The following is a 25,774-nucleotide window of genomic DNA, read 5'->3' as shown; positions in this document are numbered from 1 at the left end:
AGTTTAAAGGCTGTATATGAGGGTAAATCCCCAATCATGTAAAATATCAATGTATTTTACACATAGGAAACTACTGTTATAAATAAGAAAAAGATGAAATAACTATGGTTAGTTTTTATTTCTCTGTATTTTACTGCCTTTTACATTAAGTATTATTACTTTAAAAAGTCAAGTTGTTTTTAAGAGGTGTAGATAATGCTGACTTTCAGTTCTACTGAAAAGGTATTTGTAATAGTGTAATTTATTTAGGTATTAAATTAACAACTGCCATCCTTTCAATGCTTTTTACCTTAGTGTTTTTCCTTGTATCAAAAAGGTAGCTTTTTATCTAATTTAGATTCCAGGGAGCTGTGTTTGTTTTTTCCTCCAAGGGGCATATTTGCCTACCTGAATCAGAGCAGTTCAGGGATGCACCTGCCGACTTCATGGACTCCAAGAGAGCACGCCAGCCCCCACCACCCCTTCACTGTGACTTTATTATTTCTACTCACAGCTTACAATCTTTCAAAGTTAACAAGGCTGATTAGAAACGGTCCTGGACCTTGGGCTATTAAGGAGCCTGTAACTTTGCATAGTTGTGTGCATCACGTCGTGAAGGTTGTACACTGACCACAGTGCTGTTACCTCCCTCAGGTGCTTGCTCCCTGTCCCTGTTCTCCCCCCGACCCCCACTGCTCTGACAGCACTGGCCCATGGTACCACCACCCCCAACAATGCACCTGAATTAGAAACCTGGGAATTATCCTCAGTTCCTCCCCACTCACCACCCACCCCCACCACCACATTGGATGGTCGTCACACTGTACTGATTGATTGTGCGTTCTGAAATCCCTTCACCATCCTCATCACCTCCCTGACTGTTCAGGGGCCCAGCTTGTTGGCCTGTTTACAAGAGTCCCCTAGCCTGACCCAGTGGCCCCAGTGTACCACACTCTACCCCATCACAGGTGCAGCCAGGCCATACTTAAAGTCCTCCTCCTCACCACCAACACACAAAGTCCTAGGTCCTCGCCAGGATTCATATGGCCATTATTTGACCCCTACCTGTCTTCAGGCCCATCTCCTGTGCCAGCCCAGTCTAGCTCTAGCCGTTCCCAGCTCCTCAGCTGGGAGAACAAGCACTGAGATGATGGACTGTTAGACGTATAACCTAGATATTGCCAGGCCCCTCCTTCTGCTCTTGTTTTCAACCTGAACCCACTCTGACACATAGCCTGGCACCATCTACCCACTGAAGCATCCATTTGCTCTAAACTTTACTGATGGCTTTACAGGGAGGTACAGAGGAGATTTTAAACCCACAGCGAGAACCTCACAACCCGTCTAGAGATGCATTGTGTGTGTGTGTGTGTGCGCGCACACGCGATCAGTTGTGTCTGTTCTTTGTGACCTCATGGACTGTAGCCCCTCAAGCTCCTCTGTCCATGGAATTTTCTGGGCAAGAAGACTGGAGTGGGTTGCCATTTCCTTCACCCAGGGATCAAACATGTGTCTCCTACATCGGCAGGCAGATTCTTTACCACCGAGACACCTGGGAAGCCCAGGGCACCTTGAAGGCCCATCACTGTCTCGTGGGAGGGACTTCTTTATTGGCCTCTGCGCATGCATTCCCAGTCACAGTGGCTTCTCTCATGATAATTCAGATTTGTTCAGCTTCTCCTTAACACAAATCCTGAGAATGGGATGTTTTGTCCCCCTGAATCTCACAATACTTTTGGGGCAGGGGGTGCTATGCAGACACCAGTTCCTCCCAGGGAAGCCTAACTCGTCTTCCAAGAGAACCTACCCCCACTCAAAAGGCATCTCCAGCAAGACTTTGCTGGGCCATTATCCCTGCTCCCTCAGGAACTTACATCTGTCCTGAGGGGCTGTGCACTGAGGGTTGTTGGCTGCTCGTTATTAATCTCACCCCCATCCCCCTGGGGGGCCAGGAATTTGTGTGACAATTATGTCCCTGGTGCCTCGCCCCTCTGGCTCTTATGGAGTCTTCATATCCAGGCGGCATTAGTTAATAACTCCTGTCTAGACATTATGTGCCAGAAAAAATTTTTTCACTACCATTTATATCCAGGATAGCCCTTAGAAGAGGCCTAGTATTTCCTAGGAATTCCCCAGAACCCACAAGGAAATGAGCTCTGTGAAGTCCGAGAAGTTTTCCGTTTTGTTCACTGATGTATCCCCAGAGCCTAGAACAGAGCTTGACATACAGTAGATGCTCAATACCTATTTGTCAAGAGAAGGCGTCTAGGAAAGAAATGCTGCTTCTGAGTGTTCTTAAATTTTAAAACTTCCCTGGAACAGCAGGGGGCGCCGGAGAACTGGGTCTGTCCTGGGGGAGGCGGCTAGGCGGAGTCCTGGAGCCCTCTCTTTCTGTGACTTTGCTTCCTTGGGCTGGGGCCCTGCCGGGGTCCCTTCTAAACACTGCACCTCAGCTTGTTCCAAGAAGCCTGGGAGGGCTTCACCCCCAAGGTGACCAAGCCATACACCTAGTGCATCATCTTTGTTGGAGGGAGTCCCAGGAAGAAGACCTTGGCTTCTGTACTCCAACTCTGCAACCCCATGGACTGTAGCCTGCCGGGCTCCTCTGTCCATTGGATCATCCCAGCAAGAATACTGGAGTGGGTTGCCATTTCCTCCTCTAAGACATCTTTCTGACCCAGGGATCAAACCTGTGTCTCTTGTGTCCTCTACAATGGCAGGCGGACTCTTTACCACTGAGCCACCTGGGAAGCCCTCTGCATGGCTAAATCTCAATGACCCTGGCTTGTCCAGCCCCCACCCCAGCCCCCAGCCCCTATTTCCTCCCAGCTGTGAATTCAGCAGGACTAGATGCCAGGATTTTTGTTTTCTTTTGTTTTTAAGCTTTTTAGGTGGAGATGGCAGAATTGGTAGTTGGCGCTTTAGCCCAGAGATTCAACTCCAGGACCTTCTGCCCCAAAGCTTCTGTGCAGAAAGAAACATGATGGGAGTTAGGAGGCTTCTTAGGCCGTGGTCCTAATTCTGCCACCAAAAGGCTTTGTGACCTTGGAGGAGCGGGGGTTGGGACAAAGGTGTCTCCCATCTTGACAGTCTTCTGCTTTCTGAATGTCAGGCCTTCTGTGGAAACCAGGATCCCTCCTCCTATATCAGTCAGGGTGGGGCCATTACCTTTCAGTAACAAATGGCTTCACCTAATACCTCACCTAATCTCCCCAATCTCCCCTCCATTCCATACAGACTGTAACTGAGGACTCTGGCATTTCTTTTCAGCAGAAGGGCCCATGGAGAAGGCTGGGCAGGTACTGATCTGAGGGCAGTTCCAGCAGGTGAGATTAAAGGACTTCTGGTAGGTGAGACCAAGACAGGAGGCCACTTCCTAAACCATGAGCCATTTCTAGGATCCGTTTCTGAGGCAGATGTGGAGCCTAGTTGGGTAGAATAAGTACGGTTTCGTCATTCTTCTTAGAATCCTGGAAGGAATGTTAGCAACCCAATGGACCCACTCGCTTCTGAGTGTCAGAGAAGCTTGTGGGTAGGCAGCCCGAGTGAGTGACACCCCAGCCGGGACACCCCTCTGGACAAGGAAGGACGGACAGGTCTTGAGATGCCCTGCTCACCCCAGACTCACCAAAGTCCTGCCAAGATCCTCAGCACCAACCACCACCACCCCACCCCCTCAGGGCTACTGCTTCTGGTTCTGGGGACCCAGGCATTAGAAGACAGGTATTAGAAGAAGGTATTAGACGCAGGTATTAGAAGACAGGTGAAGAAGGCCCATGTGTTCACACCCCCTTGTTCCCCTCCAGAGCAATAATTATTCATGGTTTAAAAAAAAAAAACCCGCAGGTTGTGAGCAGGAAGAAACTGTGAATCCTGCCCCATTTCCACATAACATGAACAATGAATTCAAGGCCTAGAGATGAAAATCAGAAATGCTTTCCCGTTCATATTAGTTCCCAACCTCTCCATGCCAACACGTATCATAATCACATGGGCCAGGTACATGCCAGGCACTGTGCCAGCCACGTTACATTCATTTTCTCACGTGAGGCCCTCTGTATGTAGGAACTGCTATCCCCACTTTACAGATATGCACACTGTGGCTCAGAGAAGTTAACTCGTCTAGACTCAAAGGGCTAAATGAGCAGCAGAAATTGGTGCCTGGCACCACTGTTTTGGATTCCAAAGCCTGGCTCTTAACCATCTATAATAACCTCCCCATGATATTTATAACATACATACTAGCTTCCTGTGGCTGCTATAACTACCACCAACTTGGAAACTTACAACAACAGAAATTCATTCCCGCATAGTTCTGGAGGCCAGAAGCCCAAGATCAAAGAGGCTCCAGGAGAGGTTCACATCCTTACCTCTTCCAGATTCCAGTGGCTGCTGGCATTCTTGGCTTGTGGCCGCATCCCTCCGATCTCTTCCTCTTGTGGCCACATCACCTTCTCTTCCGTTTGTGTTAAGTCTGCTTCTGCCTCCCTCTTAAGAGGATACTGTGATTGCACTTAGAACCCATCCAGCTAACCCAGGAGACTCTCCACATCTCCACAGCTTTAACTTCATGACACCTGCAAGAATCTTTCCCAATAAGGTCATTTACAGGTCTCAATGATTAGCACATGGGTATCTTTTGAGAAGCTGTGTTTCTGTTTACCACACCATATGTGCCCATTCTTTCCCTAATTTATTCCTTCATTGACCTTAATTGTCTGTATTGGACATTGTGCTAGAAGCCAGGAGCTAGAAAATCAAGAGAGAAATGACCTAGTCCCTGCCTTCATGGACCTTGTGGCCACTGTGTCAATTTTCATACCTACTTCCCAGATGATCTTGTGATAAATAACAGGAGTAAGAGGCTGCCATCAGGACAAGTCACAATACCTGGCACTACGGCACTACTACCCGCACCATTCTTCTGATATTTCTGTGTATTAGATCACTTGACCCGCACAGTCTTATCCCTACCTCCCTGCACAGAATGCTATAGCAGCCCAGGGGAAAGTGAGCCAAGGTAGGGGTGGGGGTGTGATCAGGGAAGGCTTCCTGCAAGAGGTGCCATTTCCATGGAATCTGGAAGTATGAGAGTTGGCCAGAGGAAGTGGGATGGGGAGAGGATAGGATTGAGGTGTCCCAGAAAGAGGAAGGCAGAGGGAGCTTACATGCTTTTGGCTATGGGGAGGAGAAATAGGAGTCAGGGAGGGCTCCCCTGAGGAAGGGACTTTTGAATTTTGTGTGACCTTGTTTTTTGGGAGAAGAGCCATAAATCTGGTGTGGACTTTGAGGTTGGGTCACCTGGGATTTGTTCATGCTCAGGTCTGAGGCCCCTCCTCTGTCAGCTGAGATCTTTCAGCTTCCCTGTTCTCCTCTTTTGGGGAATTTGATGCAGGGAGAGCTCTGAGAGCCATTTCTACAGCTTCCAAAACAGGGTAACCCAGCCCTGCCCACTTCCCTTCTGTCCTGAACCTCTTGGGAGGGAGAATCAGAGAAGCCATATGGCAGCCCCTGAGCAGGGTATATTCACATTTGAGCAGGAAGACCACAGAGGGGGAAAGTGAGGTCCAGGAAGAGAAGTCACACAGCTCATGCGCAGAACTGGGCCTCACTCTAGCCTCCCTGACTAGGTTCCTACACTGCTCGTGACTCCTGCAGATGATAGGGTAGGTCCCCATCTCCTCTGGGCAGGGGCTTCCTCCTTGCCTGGAGATGAGGAACAAGAAGTGACTAAGATACATCCTGCCCTGGAGAATTTCCCAGCATGCCTATGGGGGAGATGGTCAGCCCAACAGAGAATTACAGAACTAAGTCAGCATCTGGAGGAAGGGACCAGAGATCAGAGTAACAGGCAAAATGGAGTGCTATCAGGGAAGGCTTCCTAAAGGAGGAAACCTCTGAACTGAGCTGGAAAACAACTTGGGGTGGGTTCAGCCAAGACCTGCATTTGGGCTGGGTGCAACTAGTGCTACAAGGGCCCGGCATGCGGAACAACAAGAAGGAGGAGAGGAGAGCCAGGCCAGGTTCTGCAGAGCCGGGGGCAAGACTGGGAGCCCGAGGAGCAGGGGCTGGGAGCTAAGCAGGACTGGGAGGAGGCTAAGGTACAGCCCTGGAGGCTGCCATCAGCCCCAGCGCCAAGACTGTCCCGGGATTCTCAGCTTGAGGGTCCAGGGTGCAATAAAGGGGTGAGCATGGGAGCCCAAAGGAAGGGAGGGAACCTCTGCAAGATGCTGGGCGGCCCCCGGGCAGGCCTGGTGGGCAGGCCTTGCTCTTCCTTCCTCCTGACTGCTCTGTCTTCCCTTATCCGCTCCTGTCCCAGGGTCCCCGCTCCCGCTCTCCCGGACCTTGCCCAGCCCGGAGCTGGCCCTGAGTTCTGCTGGGGAGGCCCGTGCGGACCTAAGCCTGGAAACTGTTCTCTAAGGGGCAGCACAGAGGAGGGGAAGAGTAGAAGGTCTAGCTCCATTCCGCTCCAGACTGGCTAGGAATCCTGACCTGGCCCCCTGCAGGCTTGAGTGGCCTAGGCTAAGTAGTTCAACCTCTCTGAGTCTCAGCTTCCTCGGCGATGAGTGGAACAAGTCCAGCGCGCTAATATAGGGACCCTCAGGACATACTGAGCGCTCGGCACCGCCGGCGCCCACAAAGGGCGCGGTGAGCCGGGAGGGGTTGGCGTCTGCTGGTGGGCTGAGGTCGGGGAGAGGCGGCTGGACCCCAGCGCGGGTGGTCCGGGGGCCGCTCGGGCTTCCTCGCAGACTCCTCCAAGTAGAGGCGGGGCCTTGGGGCCGCCCTGGGTTTCCGGGCGCGGGTCGCACACCCACCCTCCCGCTCTCTAGGGGACGGGACGAGCTCGGAGCCGCCCAGGGACCCCGAGCCTGGGGGCGGCGGCGGCGGGGCCGCGCGGGCGGCCGCCCTCGGAGGCGCGCGGCTCCTTTTGTCTGCAGCCTCCCGCTCCCCCGCCCGCCCCGAGCCGCGGGGCTGCGGCGCCGCTGCTGACACGACTCGGCCGCCGCCGCCACCGGGCGGAGGCTGCGCGTCGCAGCGCCGGGCGGAGGGCGCGCGGCGATGGCGGCGGCGGCGGCGGCGGCCGCGGCGCGGGGCGGGCGGGCGCGGGGCTCGGGCTAGCTGCGGGTCCGGCCCGGATGGCGGGCGGCGCGGGCTGGGCGGGCGCCCCCGCGGCTCTGCTGCGCTCGGTGCGCCGCCTGCGCGAGGTGTTCGAGGTGTGCGGCCGCGACCCCGACGGCTTCCTGCGCGTGGAGCGCGTCGCGGCGCTCGGAATGCGCTTTGGCCAAGGCGAGGAGGTAAGGGTCCCGCGGTGGGGGCGCCCGCGCCCCAGCACCCCCACCCCAGGCTTCCTCGCCCTTTCACCTGCCCGCTCCCAGTCCCCGGCGGCGGCGGCTGCAGCCCGGAGGAATCCCGCCGGACCTGAGGACTTCGAGCCCCGGGGCTTCCCCGCCCTGTCGGACCCTCGCTTTCCACCATTCGCGCCGGTGCTGCGAGTGTCACGCATCACGCCCCGGGGGGTGGGGGCTTCTCTGCCCATCTTGCTTACCCCGGGCCCTGAGGGTCCCTCTAACCATTCTGCAGCCTACTCGGTGTATGGGGCGAGGGGAACCGTCAGATCCTAGCTCCGGGACCCCCTCCCCTGCCTACCCTGCGGAGACCGAGATGCAGAGGTCCGTGTGCAGGAATCCCAGGACGGGGGCCGGGGGTGGGGGCGGGATGGGGTAGGGGGGAGGCAAGCGCCCCACTGGGCCTGGCCGAGGGGAGCAGAGGACAACTAGGGGCGCTCTACCTCCTCGCCTCCTTGACTGCACCCAGCCGGCCTGGAACCTAGCGGGAGGGGTCTGCCTTCGGCCTTCCTGGATTCTCAGCCTAGCGCCTGGTGACCACCCCCGCTCCCCGCACCCTGCGGGCTCCGAGGGGCAGGCCTGGCTGGCAGCTGGCTGTGGCGGCTGCGACAAGCCTGCCACAGCCAAGCTGGGGGACAGCAGCTGAGCAGTGTCTGCAACGGTGGGGGGCGGGGGGCGGGGCGCGCGGATTTGGGGGAAAGCAGGAACAGTGTTAGCAGGGCTGCAATCCGAGGGTGGGTGCTGCCAGTGGGGTGGGCAGAGACCAGTGTCCTCTCATGCCATGGAGGAGAGGTGGCCATGTGTGTGTGGTGGGGGGTGTGCAAGGCACCCGCCTGGCAGGAGAGCATCCCACACTCCTGCTACTGCCCACTCTGAAATGGTCAGGGCATGAAGCCTTGAGTAGTGACTTTCCAAGGCCACCTGAGGCCTCCGGCTCTACATCGGCACTCCCTGGCCTTCTGTTCCGGGAACAGCTGGGGCCTAGCATTCCAGAACATGGGAGGAACCGGGCCTGGCTGGGTTGGATCCATGCCTCCCTGTCACCTGGCAAAGGGAAAGATGATAGATAATCGTCTCTTTGTGGCGGCTGGGCTGGGCCGGGGCCTGGAGTCCCTGGGAGCAGTAGGTGGAAGAGGGTGAGGCAGGTGTCAAGTCTGAGAACTCAGGTACCACGTGTGGGAGAGGCCCCCTGCTGTCCGCCCTTGGGAGCCCAGGCTCTCCCTTTGCCAGAATTTGCTCGGGGCGCTTCCCTGCGTACCCCTTGATCCTTCTTCCCAAAGGCTGGTCTGACCCCTCCCATCCTCTGAGGCAGGCTGAGCAGACCCCAAGCGTGGGGGGAAGCTTCTGGCCCTGGCTGCAACTGGAGTCCCAGAGCTGTGGTCTCAGTGGTGGGAAGAGCTTTCCAGCAGGCTCTGGCAGGAGGCCACGTGGGTTCTGGGTGAGCCCCTCACCAGCCCCCCCTTCTCCTGGAGCTGAACAGCTCCTCTTGTTTGCGCTTCTGCCTCTTAACACCCAGGAGCCACACCTGCTTGTCACTTCGTCATCGTGGTTCTGCACGGGGACTCGTGGATCTCGCTTCTATGTGGCCATCTTTAAATAATTGAAAGCAGCACTCCTGTCCCCTTCCCCCTCTCCCCCAGGCCAAGTACCCCCTATTCTTGAAGCCCCAGGCCATTTCCATAGGACCTGGCAGGGGCCAAACCTCTGGCTTCCAGCCCTGAAGCCACCATCAACAGTGTGACACTTTTCCTAGTAATAACATGGAGGGGCTGGACCAGGAGACCCCTGGGACTGTTCCAGCCCCAACGCATCACACATAGCAGGTGGCTTGGGGCAAGGCTGTCTTTTGAGTGGTGCCCTCAAGTTAAGTTTCTGGCCACTGAAATCCCTTCTTTCTTAGCAACCCGTGCCAAGCCAGGATGCCCCTTCATCCTGGAGGAGGATCAGTGATTTTCTTTTAAATATATTTGTTTATTTAGGGTCTTGGTTGTGCTGGGTCTTAGTTGTGGCATGCGGGATCTTTGATTTTCCTTGTGGCACGCAAGTTCTTTATTTGTGGCATGTGGGATCTGGTTCCCTGAGCAGGGATCGAACCTGTATCTCCTGCATTGGGAACGTGGAGCCCTGATTTTTCTTTTAAAAACATAATTTTCTATCATTACAGAATCAGTTTATATGCACTGTGGGAATAGAAATATGGACAAGCAAAAACCAAAGTGCCATGTCCCCATCCCCCAGGTAGCCCCACTCTGACACCTCGCTCACATCCTTCCAGAGCTGTTTCTATGCTTATATGTAAATTTTCTCCATAAAATGAGGTCATGCTGTGCATACTGTCTTGTAACCTGATTTTTTCCCAGTAAATGATCATCACTTTTCTGCTCCAATAAATTCTCATCTTAATTATTATGCGTACCTTATTCAAATTTCCCTTTTTGGCCCCAAAAGGCCAATCTGTGCTGTTTTCAAACCACTTTCCTCACCAGACCCATGCACTGCATCCAGTTGTTCTGACCTCTTGGTCTTTCTTACTGTAATGCAGTTCTTTTTTTTTTTAATTTGAATAATCCTGACTTGTTGAAGAGATCAGGCCTGTTGTCTGTGTCAGTAATTTCTTGGATCTAAACCTGTAACTTGGACCTTGTTCCTGTTGAATTTCATCTTGTTCATTTCATCCTGTTGTAACAGACAATAGAGAGAATTTATTGAGTAGGCCAAAAAGTTCATTCGGCTTTTTCCACGCGATGTTACAGAAGAACCCGAATGAACTTTTTGCCTACCCAATACAATCCTACATTTGTCACTCAGATGCTGTGCTTCCTGCTGGTTGGAGAAGTGGGTGCTTTATGTCTCAATCTCCCAGGCTGGTTGTAAACCCAGGCAGGACCACGGACAGAGCCTTGTAGGGGTGGTTCTGCTCACGTGGTGTTAAGAACTGAGATCCACAGAATTACATTTTTCAGCCCTGCTCTCTGCACACCAAATTCACACGTGCACACCTGTTTTGCACTACAAAATAGGAATGTCATTTCCCCTTCAAAATGCTATGTTTTCTGACAGTTTCTATCTCATTTGTTTAAAAATCAAATAGAAACCTTGATTTCCCAAATCCCCAGGGCCGTAGAGTGGATTACTGTTGTTCATTAGAGATGGAGTTCAGTAAATTTATCAGAGCTGATTATCCATATTTTATCAGCTACACCCAGAAATACCAGGGACACCAGAATCAAATGCTTTGCAAAAGTATGCTAAGTTGCAGGGTATAAAACAGGTAGCCATGAGGTCATATTGATATCAATAAGTGATTTAATAAATGAATAAATAAATACTAGGAGAGTCTCCTGTGCAGAAATTAAAATAATGTATGTAGATAATTCTCCATCAATGAGGTGGAGCATAATCCCCCACCCTTGTAAGTGTCACATATGCATAATGACACCCTCTAAAGAGCACAGTGTGGAAAGAGGGGGAAAGGCCAACTCTTCAGTGGAGAATCCCGACACACACTGCCTCAGCTGGGTCACCAAGATCAACATCAGCCATGATAAGTCATGTAGATATTAATAGTATGTATACTTCATACAATGTGATGGGAGAGGAAATTCGCCCCTGCAATCTCCCTCCCAAACCCCTCACCCTGGTCTAGTCATGAGAAAACATCACACAAACCTCAGTGGAGAGACATTATTCTACATAGCACCTGCTTAGTCCTGCTCACATTTGTCTAGTTCATCAAAACCAAAGGAAGTCTGAGAAACTTGTCCTAGCCAAGCAGAGTCTAAGGAGACATGACAACTGAATATAATGTGGTGTCCTGGCTGGGGCCCTGGAACAAGAAGTTTGAGTAAAAACTTTAGTTAATAATGATGTTATATATAATATCAGGTTGGCCTCTGATATTCCCCTAATGTATTGTCTTGGGACTCATAGTAGAAAAGAGAAGAAATTTTGATGAAAACATGAGTCATATGTGAGATATATAACTTGACATTTCTCAGAATGTAAGGATGGGGGCGGGGCGGGGGGCACCCAACACTGTCCCAGCCCAGGAAGTCTGTACTAAGTAGGAGTGGGACCTCTATGATGAGGATGAGAAATGATGGCCCAGTGCCCTGAACTCCTGTTGATTTCTCATATCTTGCTTTTGTTTCTAATCTCCCTAGGCCTTTGTTTTCTCATCCACAAAATGGGAGTGATAACAGGCCCCACTCCATAGCATTATCATGGGGCTTGAACATGTTAATACACGTAAAGCGTTCAGTGTCTGCATGGAATAGGCCCGCTGTCAGAATTGCTGCTATTCTAATTTTTTTGTAGACACTTGCTGGCATCTTTGAGAGGCTGTTCTAGGCCGAAAGGCTCTTGGGGGATTGAGGTCCAGATCTATGAACAGTCCAGATCCTTGTCCAGCTCTGAGCTTCCGGCTCTGAGCTGCACCTGTAAACGGAGGTATCTCAGGTCACATTCAGGTGCTCCCCCATATAGCTTGGTGCAGGCAGGAACACCCATGTTCATGGGTCTATTGGTGTGGGGTTGGGAGGGGGCTTCTACCCAGCTCTGGTGGGAGTATGCGTGTGTTGGGGGCTGGGAGTGTTGAGGGCAGGTGCTCCTTTGCCTCCTGCTGCAGCGGCCCCCAGTGGTCATCCCCACCCCAGGGCCCGGAGCAGTCCCACCAGGTTGAGCACAGAAGGGGAGGCTGACAGCTGGCTGGGGTTGATAGTTAGAGGTGGATGAACCCGATCTGGAGTGGAATGGAAGGCAAAATGCCCGTTGGCCTGGAAACAGTGAATGTCATGCCTGGGTGAACCGCTGTCCTCAACATGATTGGGTGAATGCTCTGAAATTTTTATAGGGTAGTCTTAATGGAAATACCTTTCACATTTGGTGGTTGTCAATACATGTGTCCAGGATTTAAAAAAAATTTTTTTCCATTAATATCTTTCATACCTATTATATGCCAAAACTCCTCCAGGCACCAGGACTCAGGAGTGACCTGGAACTTACATGGGGGAGGGGCTGGAAAGGAAACTGGCAAAGGAATGGCAATTACTGTCTGGTGGTGTCGGGTACTAGGAAGAGTCAGAAAGTACTGAGACAAGAAGATTTTTGCCCTTAGAATAACCGTGGACAGCCTCTTCTCTCATAGACGGACATTTAGATGGAGCCTGGAATGAAGTGGGGGTTGTGCCTTGCAGAGATCTGGAGAAGGCTGATCCAGGCAGAGGCAGGAGGGGTCCTGGGGGTTAGAGGCACAGCAAGAGGAGTGAAGGCAGGGGGCAGGGCTGGGCAGGGTGACCTGTGGGAAGGCTGTCCCTCCATCCACGTGAGACTTGCTGGAGGCGTGGAGCTAGGGCGAAGCAGCAGAGATGCACTTGCAATTGAATAATAGAGCCCATTGGAAGTGGGTGTGAGAGGAGAGAATTTGGAGAATTCGGAGGTGGCCATTTCATGGATGAGAAAGACTGAGGCAGGAGGCAGGTTAGGCAAGGAGTCAGGAGTTCCAAGCTGGCCTGTGAAACTCGTGATGCACCTGGCGTCCCAGTGGGGCTGTGGAGCCGGCCAGGGACAGATCCAAAGAATGCGCTTCAACCCTGCAATGCATTCACCAGGCCACCTATCTACCTGCCCACCTACCCATCAACCCATCCATCTCCTTATCCATTCCTTACCCATCCATCCATTTGTCCATCGGTCTGTTCACCCACCCACCCACCAGCCTCCCCATGTCTCCATCCACCACCCAACATTTCCTGAATATCTATGTGCACAAAGCCTAAGCCTAGATCCAGGGGTAGCGACTGGCATTTGCAGGGAGTGACAAGCGGCTCCACGCAGGGAAGGGCAGCGGGGTGAGAGCACGGGCCGGCTGGTGACCTGAGGGACCTGAGGGAGGGCTCGGGGGCTGGGACTGTGCGACCGGCTCAGATCTGAGTTTGGATGGCGGCGGCAGCCCAGCGCCTGCCCGCCACCCCCCCAACTGGACTTAGCTGTTTTTACAATTTGATTTCTCACTTTCCACAGAGGCTGTTGGGTCTGGCAAGGTCTTTCTGAAAGAAGTGAAAGCCCAGGTTATTTAAAAGGTGCTTATTATGATGGACAGACCTCAGTTTCCATCTCTGTAAAATGAGAGTCAGAAGTCCTCTTTTGGGCCCGTTTTGAGGAAAGGAGATAATATATAAAGGCCAAACGCGGCAACTGTTGGCACGGGCTCTCTCACCCACCTGCTCCATGAGCCGTGTTGGCGCCCCTGCTGCTCTCAGCCCCTGGAGGGCATCTCTGGCCCCTTTCTAACATGTGGTACTTTTCTGGGTTTGGCCTCCTTTGTGTAAGGGCCAGAGTTGCTCCTGCAGCCACTGGTGACCCTGTGGACAGAGTGGGGTGAGGGAAGGGTGGATGCTGATGGCCTCCATATTTCTTATTCCCTTTCATCCCCGCCATAGCCCTGAGGATCTGAGAGGTGGAATAAGTTGTCCAGGGTCCCACAGTTGTTGGTGGAGCTGGGATATGAACCCAGGTCTGTCTGATTCTAAAACTGCCTCCTTAGCTGCCTGCCACGGGGAGTTCCAGGTTCAAGTCCCAGGGGATGGGAAAATGATCAGATCTGAGTTTCACAAATTTGACATTGAATCTTCCAATCCGAGAGCTCCTCAGGCTTTCTAAATCTGGGATGGTCTGGGTTCCAGACGCAGAGCAGTGCCAGGCAGGGTCTATAAGTAGGTTTGTAATCCACAGGGCGGGCGAGCACTGCATGTAGGTGGGACTGCGGGCAATGTGCCACCCAGAAGATGCTAGGGAAGGCGGCAGGGGCCAGCAGGAGCTGAGGTTTCAGAGCAGAGCAGACTGCCTGCAGCCTCACCCTGAATTATGCATCACCACCACTTCCTGTGCAAACGGTGATTAAAGAGCCCCGGGAGGCCAGTATTTCTCTGGCTGCTCCGGTTTCCTGCCTGGCGCCCTTCCGAGATCCTCTGCAGTCCCGGGCGGGGGTGTGGCAAGGGCAGGGCCCGGACATCAATCTGGACACCCCACTAGCACCCAGTCCATGTTCCCCAGGCCTGCGCGGGGGCCCTTCTCAGCCATGGAAGGCCTGTGACTCCTCTTGCTCTCCAGCCACTCCACCTCTTCCTGGCGTCTCAGTTCAGAACAGGCTGGCTTTTAGCGTTCTCCCCGTGCCACAGGGAAGTGTTTGGGAGCCGGGCCCTGGCATCAGGTGCACCTGGTTTGAGACCCAGCTTTGCCACTTTCTAGCTGCATGACCCTGAGAGGTTACTTAACCTCTGTGCCTCAGTCTGCTTATCTGTAAAGTGGGATAACGTTACTGTTGTTCAGTTGCTAAGTTGTGTCTGACTCTTTCCAACCCCATGGACTGTAGCCCACCAGGCTCCTCTGTCCTTGGGATTTCCCCAGGCAAGAATGCTGGAGTAGGCTGCCATTTCCTCCTCCAGGAGATCTTCCCGACCCAGGGAACAAACCCATGTCACTTAGTTCTCCTGTTAATGTGGCTGTTACTGCCGCTAACTCTAGGTTTTCTGGATGGGCTGTTTCCATTCTTTTAGAGATCTTTTTGAGAACCTGGTCTGTGTCAAGTTTGATGTTGTCAAACTGAACTTGGGTCCACTTGCCCCCTTGCAGTAAATCTCCTGACACCCAGGCTATGGTGAAAGAAAATGCAACGTTTGTTGAAGGCACCAAGCAAGAAATCAAGGCAGCTAGTGCTCAAAAGGCCTCAACTCCCCACTGGCTTTCAGGGGAAGGTTTTTAAAGACCTGGTGAGTGAGGGCTTTGCACGCACGGTGCGTGGTCAGCTCATGAACACTCTTCTGATTGGTTGGTGGTGAGGTAATCAGCAGTCAACATCATCGATTTTCTGGTTCCACCTGGTCTGGGGTCTACATGCTTGTGGTCAGCAGGTATTTATCTTCTTCCACTTGGTGGAGGTTTCAGTATCTGCAGAGCAGGTCAAGGATATGGCTCAGAATGTTATCTGAAGCCTTTGAGGAGGAACTAAAGGTCCTTGATTTCGCTTGACGGCTAAACTGTTACTGTCTTGCTTGACTTGTTTTCCTTTGTTTCTGCCTTTTCTCACTTCTCTGGTAGATATGATCTTTGGAACTCAAGGAAAACCTCAGAGGCTAAAAGTTTTCTACAGACAAGAGGCAGGTGAGGACATGGGGGATGATTGGTCCTGGGAAGGCCCCATAGGGTCCTGCTCAGTTATAATGCAGAAGGACACACAGGTGGCGAGGTTAGGACTCCTGCCCTGAGGAAGGGAGCTTCTGCGGGGGAGGGAGGCTCTAAGAGAGAAATCTCGGTTACCAGCTGCGAGAAGGGCAGGGCTGGTGGCCTCTTCAGGTGTAGCTGGGGCGTGAAGACAATAGACACGCTCTGCCTGGAGATGGGAAAGGCTTCCCGGAGGTGATGCTGGGCCTGAGTCTTTTATTTCCTTTCAAAGATTTCTTTATTTATTTATGGCTATTCTGGGTCTTCTCTAGCTGTGACAAGCAGGAGCTGCTCTTCACTGCAGTATGCGGGCTTCCCATCGCGGCAGCTTCTCTTGTTTCAGACACAGGCTCTAGGTGTGTGGGCTTTAGTAGTTGCAGCTCACAGGCTCTGGAGCATTGCCTCAGTAACTGTGACACAAGGGCTCAGTGGTCCCTTGGTGTGTGGGATCTTCCTGGATCTGGGATTGAACCTGTGTCCCCTGCACTAGCAGGAGGATTCTTTACTACTGAGCCACCAGGGAAGCCCCTGGACTTGAGTCTTGAACAGGGTCCCCCAGAGTGGAAGGGAAGGATGGCTGAAGGATGACTTGGCAGGAGAGAGGGTGAGTGAGAGAGGGGAGGGGCTGACCAGGCAGGTGAGGACGGGGTGGATTTTTATCCCAAAGGAGGAAGCAGAGGGCGAGGCGGCTCTGTTGTGTTTCAGACAAGCCCATCTGGAAGTCAGGTGAAAGTCTCTTAGTCATGTCCGACTCTTTGCGACGCCATAGACTATACAGTTCATGGAATTGTCCAGGCCAGAATACTGGAATGGGTAGCCTTTCCATTCTCCAGGGGATCTTCCCAACCCAAGGATCGAAGCCAGGTCTCCCGTGTTGCAGGCGGATTCTTTACCAGCTGAGCCGCCAGGGAAGCCTGGAAGTCGGGTGGGGCGGGGGAAAAGAGACCGAGTTGGGAGACCTCTGTCCCCGTTCAGGGACAAGGAGAGGGGCATTCGGGCTGATGGAGCGAAGGGGAAGGTCAGAGGGCAGCTGCTGGGCCGTTTGTAGACCCTCACAGCACAGAGCTGGGACAAACGGAAAGGGGCACCCTTTCATGAGTAAGAGTCCTGTGTGGCCACACCTAGGTGAGTGGGTGAGGGGGTCTGAGCTCAAGTGCAGCTACTACCGGTTGGAGGATGCTCACACACATGAGCAGCTCCTGGGGCTCATAGCCCTGCCTTTACTCTCAGGAATTCCCACAAGGGCAGCTGCTGTTTATTTTAAAGACAGAAAAGTTCCAAATATTGTTGTCGATTTATAAACAACTCTAGAGGACAAGGAAGTTAGCGCTAAACTGTGTTTCTAGATCTCAGGATCCACATCCTGTCCTTAGCGGTCACCCACGTGCATTTGTGACCCATGTGTGTGAGCCGTTCTGGCTCATACAATATCCACCTGATGATATTTGCTGTGTCTGAGTCCCAGACAGAGCCACGTCACCTCTCTGCTTAAACCTGGTCCAGGATTGAGCATCCCTGGTCACTACTAATATCCCCACTGTGTTCCCCCCGGGGGGAACCTGGCTGGCTGGTCAACCCCTCAACCCCTGACACTCCAGCAGCTTTTGCCGGGCCTGGCCCCTGAGCTGGTGTGAGCAGGGTGGAGGCAAAAAGGTGCAGTGATCCCAGGGAGTGGAGGTGGAGGTGAAGAGGGAGGGGTCCTGGGCACCCCCGAGCATGCAGGTCGTGCTGGGATGGACCTCCCTCAGTACCACTGTCCCAGCCTGGGTGGGCCCTTCCCAGCAGTTGGGGCAGCAGTTGGCTGCCAGCCAGAGGATTGGCCTGTGGTGTAGACTTCTAAAACCCCAACTCTGAGTGGGCATGACCAGGGGACGCCTGCTCCCTTGTGGATGGAATCGAAAGCCTGTTTCAATTCCAGGCACTGAGTGGATGGAATCGAAAGCCTGTTTGCCCACTCAACTGGCCACAGCCACTTGGACTTCTGGACGTACTTCCTGGGGCCATGGATGGTCTTTATTTCTCTCCGTGTCTGTCCCCTCCCCTTTCCCTTCCCTACCTCCTGATTGGCTGAATATCACACCCTCTCTGAGGCATGAGGGTCCCCATCAACACTGAGTATTAGTTCAGTTTTGTTTTCCAGCTTAATGAGTGTATAATAGGATTTCAAACTCGTTTAAATTTTCATTTTTAATTGCTAATGCGACCTTACATTTTTTTCCATGTTACTGTTTATTCTTGGTATTTCCTTCTGCATAAACTGTTATGTCCATCTCTTTTGAGCACCTATCAAGAGGAGTTTTTATTTTGATCTTTATATTTTTAAATCAGTTCTTTGTATTTTTAATATCATTTATCTTTTTTCCTTATTCTGTTGTTTTTTCATGTTCATTTCATTCTATTTCCTGTATTTGAATATTTCTGTTTTCAGTTATATCATATCTTCCTTATTTCTAATTATATTTATCACTTTTTAGTTGTTAGGCACTTATTTTCCATCTCTAGCAAGAATACATAAGCTATCTTGTTTATAACCCCCAATTTATGAAAATATTTGACTTTTACTCATTTGGAATTTATCATGAGGCTCATCTAACATTTGGTTCTATTAATAGTTTGAATTTATTTCTAAACTAGAACTGAATTGCATTGTTTCTTTTTTCTATTTCTTTTCCTCTTGCTTTGTTTTGAAAATGTTCAAACACAGTTGAAGGAAGGGTCTGATAAACACTCAGATACTCTTCATCTAGATTCACTTACTTTCTGTCACATTGGCTTTTTCTTTATTTATTTTGTCACTGATAATCTGTCATCTATCTCCTTTCATGTTGCTTTGCAGAAGCATTTTAAATAAGTAAAGACGTCTTGACATTTTCCCCATAAACACTTCGGAATGTAGGGACAAGGACAGTCTCCTGTCTAAACAAGAGCCACCATCACACCTAGGGCTTAATGTTATATCAGATTTCCCCAGTTGTCCTCAAAATGTCATGCCTAGCTCCCTTTTGTTTTGATTTAGGATCCAGTCAAGGATCACATACAGCATCCGGTTTGTCCTACGCCCATTTCATCTCCCTGAAATCAGTACTATCTCTGATTTTCTTTGCTCCTATAACCAGCATTGATGTTTTCTGCCAAGTCCAAGGCCAGTTGACCTATAGGCTCTGCCATAGCCTGGATACATCTGATTGTTTCCTTGCACTTTTGGCAAGAAGAGTTGATGGCGTGTGCTCCTCAGAGCAGCACATAAGGGGTCACATGATGTCGGTTTGTCCCATTAACTGGTGATGCTGAGTTTGACCAGTTGGGTAAGGCTGCATCTGCTTGATCTCTTCAGTATAATGGTGCTTTTCTCCTTTATAATTAATAAGTAATTTCTGGGATGATACCTTAGACAGTGTAAATATTTGGTTCTCTCATAACTTTTCACACAGTGGTTTTAGCATTCTTTTTTTAGAGCTTATTTGTTTTTTATTTTTGGCTGCACTGGGTCTCTGTTGCTGTCTGGGCTTTCTCTAGTCGTGGACAGCGGGGGGCTCCTCTCTGGGTGACGTCCCAGGGCTTCCCAGTGCTGTGGCTTCTCGTTGCAGAGCACAGGCTCTGGGGCACAGTCGTGGCGCTCAGGCTTAGTTGCTCTGTGGCAGGTGGAATCTTTCTGGACCAGGGATTGGACCAGTGTCCCTTGCACTGGCAGGCGGATTCTTGTCCACTGTATCACCAAGGAAGTCTGATTTTAACATTCCTGGATGCTCCTGGCCCACATAAATTACACTGGTAGCTGCAAAATGGTGGTTTTTCTGTCATTCCTTCTAGATATAGAGGTTGTTCTATAAAAAAGATCTTTCCTTCACTCCCTTTCCTGAGTGTAGCTATGGACTGATGGACGCTTTTCTTTCCCATGTATTATAACCTGTTACCATTGTTATTCTTTTTGATGCTCAAAGATTTTTTTTGTCTTGTTTTTAATGCAGCATTGTAAAATTTTGATCATTATTACTTGGTATATCTTTAAATTGAGAAAAGTCAACCATAGTTACCTTTAAAAAAAAAAAAGAGCTCTCTGATTCTTCACCGTTTATGGATTTTTTAAGTATATAAACACATTTTCAAGTTCTTTAATTGATATTGCATTAAGCTTATTAATTTAGAGAATATCACCATCTTTATTATATGCTTAGTCCTCCCAGTAGTGGCAAAATATTAACATTAAAAATAAATGTCTTAGAATTAGGCTAAATGAGTGTTTAATATTTAATGTGCTTGGTTACTACTGAGAATGAGATAATTTTTTCCAGTGATTTTTTTTTTTTTTTTACTAGCTGCATGTCACTAGTATATAGGAATGCTGTTGATTTTTGTCAGTTTGTCACTTATCTCCCCACTGGCCTGAACTCAGTTATTACTTATAGTACTTTTTCTGGTTGATTTCTTGGGATTTTTCTAGGTAAGCAATCATGTCATCTTCCAAAAGTAATGATTTCATTATGTCTTCTTTTCTTGTTTTTATGAGTGAATGACTTTTCCTTCTGAGATGGGACCCACACCCATTTCTAAAACTATTTGGTTTTATTATTATCACAGTTATCATTATTGGTCTTAACTTGCATCATGTGGGATCTTAGTTCTCAAGCCAGGAATCGAACCCAAGCCCCCTGCAGTGGAAGCGTGGAGTCTTAACCACTGGACCACCAGGGAAGTCCCTAAAACTAGCTGACTGTATATCAACTATATTAACTATATTTCAATAAATTTTTTTAAAAAGGACAATTGTATAATGTAAAACAAAATATAACTAGTTGGAACCTGCCTGGGCCCTGGAGACATGCCCCGAGGAGGGCTCGAGAGAGGCTGAGTTGTAAGTTAAGAACAGGCTGGGGTGGGTGCCTGAGCTGCAGCTGCCCTGGGTGGTCTCACGACAGTGGCCCAGAGGCAGTGCTGCTGAGGCTGCTGTTGCTCCAGGAGCGTGTCTAATGCAGAGGGAAGGGGCTGGCAAGAGGTGGTCAGGTGTCTAGGCTGGGGACCAGCAGAGGACGCCACCCTCCAAAGGCAGGGAAACGCGACAGAAGCAGCGCGCCAGTGGGATGGACAGATTGAAACTTGCTGGGCACAGATGACCACAGAGCTGGTGCTGGGAGCCAGACATGGCTGGTGGGCTGAGGAAGGTGTCCCTTGTCCTCTGCTCTAGTCTTGAACTAGTTGGTGGAGCCACTCGGTATAAGGGTTGGTGGGGGTGGCAGAGGCAGAAACCCAGCATCCTTTTCTTGTTATCCTTTTCAAATGGAGTGACTATTACTCACTACCGTTGAGTGTAACATTGGTACCTGGGTTTAGGTTTATCATCTTTAGCACGTTACTGAAGACCAAAGACCACCTTCTCCCTATCCCATTTTTTTTTTTCCCCTTTGGCTGTGGCCACACAGCGTGTGGGATCATAGTTCTCTGACCAGGAATTAAAACCTGGACTACGGCAGTGAAAGCACTGAGTCCTAACCACTGGGATGCCAGGGAGCTTTCCATTCTTCTTCCATTAGAATATAATTCAAGACCAGATGGTAAATTGTACCGTGTGTCTTCCCAACATCTTTTCAGTGTTTTAATGATGTTTGCTATTTTCCCAATCAGGGCAAAGAATTACGCCTGGAAGCGGGGGAATCTGTGATGGGCCAGGAATGGGGAGGGGTAGTTCCCCAAAGGCAAGTAAGGCGCACCTGCCAGGTGAGGGTCAACCTGGCCTTGGGCCGAGAGAAACCGCAGGTGTGTGGGTCCACCCCACCGTGCGGCCTGCCCGGGAGGGTCAGGAGGCTGTGTGGGAGGTGGTGTTGCTTTCTGTGGTTCTCTTGGGAGACAGAATGTGAGAGCTCCTTCAAAATTCCCAGGAGAAGTGACGGTTGTGGCAGAGAGGATGTGGGGGTAGGAACGTCCTAGACGCGGCAGCGCCCTTCTGCCCATTTCTGGCCCCTGGGGGTCAGGACTCCAGGAGGGCCAGCCAGCTTCCTTTCTAGAAGATGCTTAGTTCTGGAAGGTCTAAGAACTTTCCTCTCTGCAGAGGTGCAGTCAGTACTGGGCACTGCACCCCAGGAGCTGCCTGGCAGCGGGGGCTGGATGAGTGGACCAGGGTACCTTCTGTCTCTAGGTACCGCCGTGCGTCACCCACCTCCGTCACCCATCATTTTGCTGTGGAAATAGCCCCTTTAACGTCCTGCACAGAGAGAAACTCTGACGGTGGCAGCGCCCAAAGCAGGGGGTTTTAAGAGCCCTGAGTTTGAAGAATCTTGGTCCTGTAAAGAGAGGGCATCCTGTCAAGCAAGTTTGGAAAATCACCTACTTACCCCTCGCAGCAGTTCAGTTAAAAATTCTGACTTGCGCCCAGGATGTCTCCAAGTTGTTAATCTCAGAATCCTTTTTTCATGGTACTCCTTGGCATACCCTAAGAAATGCCCTCCTGCTGACCTTGGGCACGGATTCAGTCTCTCTGGGTTCTGTTTGCTTCCTTAGCGAAACTGGAACCCTTGCCCCCATCCTGTGCACCTCACGGGGACGGTGATGGGAAGGGGCTGGGCCATGTTAGTCCCTGCTGTCCCCATTGGCCCGAGAGGCAGCTGGACACAGTGACCAGACCATGGCCGAGCCTCTTGGTGTCTCTAGCCCCTACCTGGACCTGGTCGTCAGAAGTGTGGGGTAAACACCCACAAATCCCATGGAAATAGACAGGATCCTGGAAATGGCACCCTCAGGCTCCAGGCACACGTGGGTTTCAGGTCCCCCTGCCAGGGCCGCAGGCTGTGCAGCTCTGCTGAGGTCCTTTGGGTTTTCCTCAAGGGAGAGACCCATGGTAGGCAAGACATCGCCCTTGCCCTGTGGCTACCAGAGGTATCTGCCTGACCCCCACCAGGCAACAGGGAGGGGACTTGATTCACGTGGGGCACTTGAGGCTGATGGGGCATCAGCAGAATACACCTACATGGTATTTTTTTTTTTAATTCATGTATTTTTAATTGAAGGATAAGGGCTTTACCTTATTGTGTTGGTTTCTGCCATACATCACCATGAATCAGCCATAGGTGTACATATGCATGGTGTTTATTTTTTGCCAAGTTCTCCAATCCGTAATCTCCATGGGTCCCCACAGGAACAGAATGAGGTGGGGTTTGCCAGCTCCATCTCACAGGCCAGAACCCCAAGGCTTAGCGAGGTCAGGGTTCGTCCAGGGTGAGTGAGCGACACGGCTGCGTTTCTCCTCGCCCTGATTCAGAAATTCCACAGTGAGGCTCTCGGGACTCACGGTCTTTCTCATTTGCCACCTTCTGTTGTGCTGACAGCAACAACACGGAAATTTCTGGCTGAAGCCCCCTGTTTTGTTATTTCAAGTAACTAAACCTCAATTCACTAGAAGATAATGAATGAGGTGTTTCCTGTTAGCTCCATTTTCTGGGTAACAGAGGGCTGGCAGGAAGGCATTTCTTTTTGACTTGAATTGTCTGTGCGGGGTTGAGGGGTACAGCCTGGGGCTAAGGTGGGGTGATTGGACCCAGGAGCTGGGCCAGTACTGGAGGGTGGGGGTAGGATGGATGGGAAAGGTATGTGGTGGGGCGGTCGGGGAACCACAGCCTGGGGGGAACACTGGAGTGGCACAGGGTTCTCAGCTCCCCTGGGCCAGCACGCCCCTTTGATGAGCGACCATTTCCATTAAATAAATGGAGTGGACCTAAAACCAACCAAAGCTATAGTGAGGTGCGCCTTTCAGACTATTCTGAGGATCAAAGATACCAACCGAGGGCCTAACGCCAAGGTCAGAGCCAGTGGACTCAACCTACACCCTGCCGGGGCTCTTTGAGCCGATGCCCAACCCTCCCCAAACAGTGTCCCAAACAGTGTCCCGGGACAAATTCCTCTCCGCTTACCCCTTAAAGGGCGAGTTCCCTCCTGCCCTACCGGCCAGGAAACCTTCCCCGGGGCGGGATAGCCTTGGCCTCACCACCCACCTGTGTGAGGATTAGCCCACCTGTCCTCAGGCCCACCCCTGGTCTTCCTCCCGGCTGGCACCCCAGAGTCCCAAGTGGCACACAGACTGGCCTCGCTCTTGGACCCCTCCCTCCCAATCCTGGAAGGATCCTGAGAAGTCACCTAAAACCTTACTTCCTTAGAGGTCACCTGGAACCTCACCAGTCCGAGTGTCCATGGTATCAGCATCTCCCAGGAGCTGGTCAGAGATGTGGACTCGTAAGACTGGCCCCAAGCCTCCCTGATCACAACCTGCATTTAAACAAGACGCAGGTGGGTCATAGGCACCCTGAAGTCCCAGGCCCGGAGAGGGTACTTCCTGCATCTTTTCCATCCCACAAGAGGGCAGGTCTGTGTTTCCATCTCTTCTCCGCACACGGCTGGTGCTGGCCCTGCCCATGGCGGGCACAGGCCGACTGAGGGAGGGCACCCATGGGGGGCCTCTGCCCAGACCTGCGAGCCTCTCTGAGTCCTGGTTTCTGAAGCCCTCAAGGCACAGCCTTCCCCTTTGTGCGAGTGGTCACCCCCGTCCCTCATCCCAGACACGTTCCCTACATCTGCCACCATGGAGAGGAGTCAGGGCTGCCCTGCCACCCTTGGAGACAGGTCAGTGTCACTAGTTAGAAGTGGAGGGGACTCTCTTCTTGGCGCCCATTGGGCTTGGCAGGGAGACCTGTGACTGAGTGCCCCGGGATCTGGATTTGTGGTCAGGAAAAGACCCTGGAGAGTCATCCCCAGCCGCTGAAGTCTTCCCAGTGTGCCTCAGGCTCCTCACCCCAAACTCCTCCTTCTTCTCGGGATCCTCCCAGGGACTGTCCCCATCATCTACCCAGAGCCCTGAGACGGGGCCTGCGAGTCTGAGCACCTCCTCCCTGCCCAAATCCAGCAAGTCCGGCCTCTGGCCTTTAAGCTCTTCCCTCTAGACCTCTCTCCCCTTCCCCCACACGGCCCTGGTCTGCAGGCCTCCCATCTCCCTCCAGGCTGCCCTGTGAACTCTGGGCTCCTTCCCAAACCACAAAAATGCTTCGATGGCCCTCTCCTAAAGGGGAGTCTGATGGGTCCCAGCCCTGTTCCCCTCCCCCACTCATTGTCCGCCTGCCCTCCAGCCACACAGGGCAGCTGATGGTTCCCCAAGTCCTTCAGGCCCATCCTTGGCCCTGGCTGCCTTCTTCCTCCTCCCTGCCTTTGCTCACGCAGTTCCCCCTTCACCATCCCCCATCCAGCTGTGTGTTCAACTCTGCCGTCTTTTAGGGTCCAGCATAACCACCACCTCCTCCACGCCCTCTGTTTCCTCTTGGCTCCCACTGCTGAAGATCTAGGTAGTGTTATAGCATTATAGGCTTCCCTGTTGGCTCAAATGGTAAAGAATCCACAGGCAGGAGACCTGGGTTCGATCCCTGGGTCAGGAAGATCCCCTGGAGGAGGGCATGGTAACCCACTGCAGTATTCTTGCCTGGAGAATCCCATGGACAGAGGAACCTGGCGGGCTACAGTCCATGGAGTCGCAGAGTTGGACACGACTGAGTGACTAAGCACCTATGAGCATTATGCTGGATTCACAAGTAGCTCAATGGTTAAGAATCCGCTTGCCAATGCAGAAGATCCAGGTTTGATCCTTGGATCAGGAAGATCCCCTGATGAAGGGCATGGCAACTGACTCCAATATTCTTGCCGGGAGAATCCCATGGACAGAGGAGCCTGATGGGCTACAGTTCATGGGGTCACAAAGAGTCGGACACGACTGAGCATGCATGCACGGTGAATTCTGTTCTTTTCTAACTCCACAATACCGTGAGTAATTTTTTAAAAGAATAAAACAAGCTTTTTGTCCCCCCCTCCAAGTTTAAAAAAAAAAAATCCAATCCATTTTAAAAATTCAACCAAGTAAAGAATGTAGAAAGAAGAGGTGAAAGAACTGCTATCCCAGCAGACAGAGACAACTTGTGTTCACAGCTTCATGACCAGCCTTCGGGCACTGTGTGCCTGGAACATGCTCATTTATCTAGAGTTTGCTCTTTGCCAGGTCCCTTTAAATCCTAACACCTCATGAGGCAGACATTATTGCTCGGAGAGGTTGATTCATTCACTCTTGGTCACTCAGCTGGTGAATGGAGGAGGTGACCTTCTACTGCCCCTGGGCATATGGCAGTGTTAACAGTCATCTATACACTTGGTTGCTGTTCTCTAGGCTATTTTTATTTTATTTCACTGAGAAATAGAGCAGGACAGCT

The 25,774-nt window shown here is 51.5% G+C and overlaps 1 protein-coding gene across 1 annotated transcript in view; it reads left to right on the top strand.

The window, feature by feature from the left end:
• Positions 1-7,115: 7,115 nt before the first annotated feature.
• The window catches only part of RAB11FIP4 (RAB11 family interacting protein 4), a 103,985-nt gene continuing 85,326 nt past the window's right edge, over positions 7,116-25,774 (top strand). The window contains exon 1 of the mRNA XM_061142850.1: positions 7,116-7,274. Within this exon, the coding sequence (XP_060998833.1) occupies positions 7,116-7,274 (159 nt within the window). The remainder of the gene's footprint in view (positions 7,275-25,774) is intronic.

Source organism: Dama dama, chromosome 5 (assembly GCF_033118175.1).
Source record: "Dama dama isolate Ldn47 chromosome 5, ASM3311817v1, whole genome shotgun sequence".
Lineage (NCBI taxonomy): Eukaryota > Metazoa > Chordata > Mammalia > Artiodactyla > Cervidae > Dama > Dama dama.
This window is presented reverse-complemented; position numbering and strand designations above follow the sequence as displayed.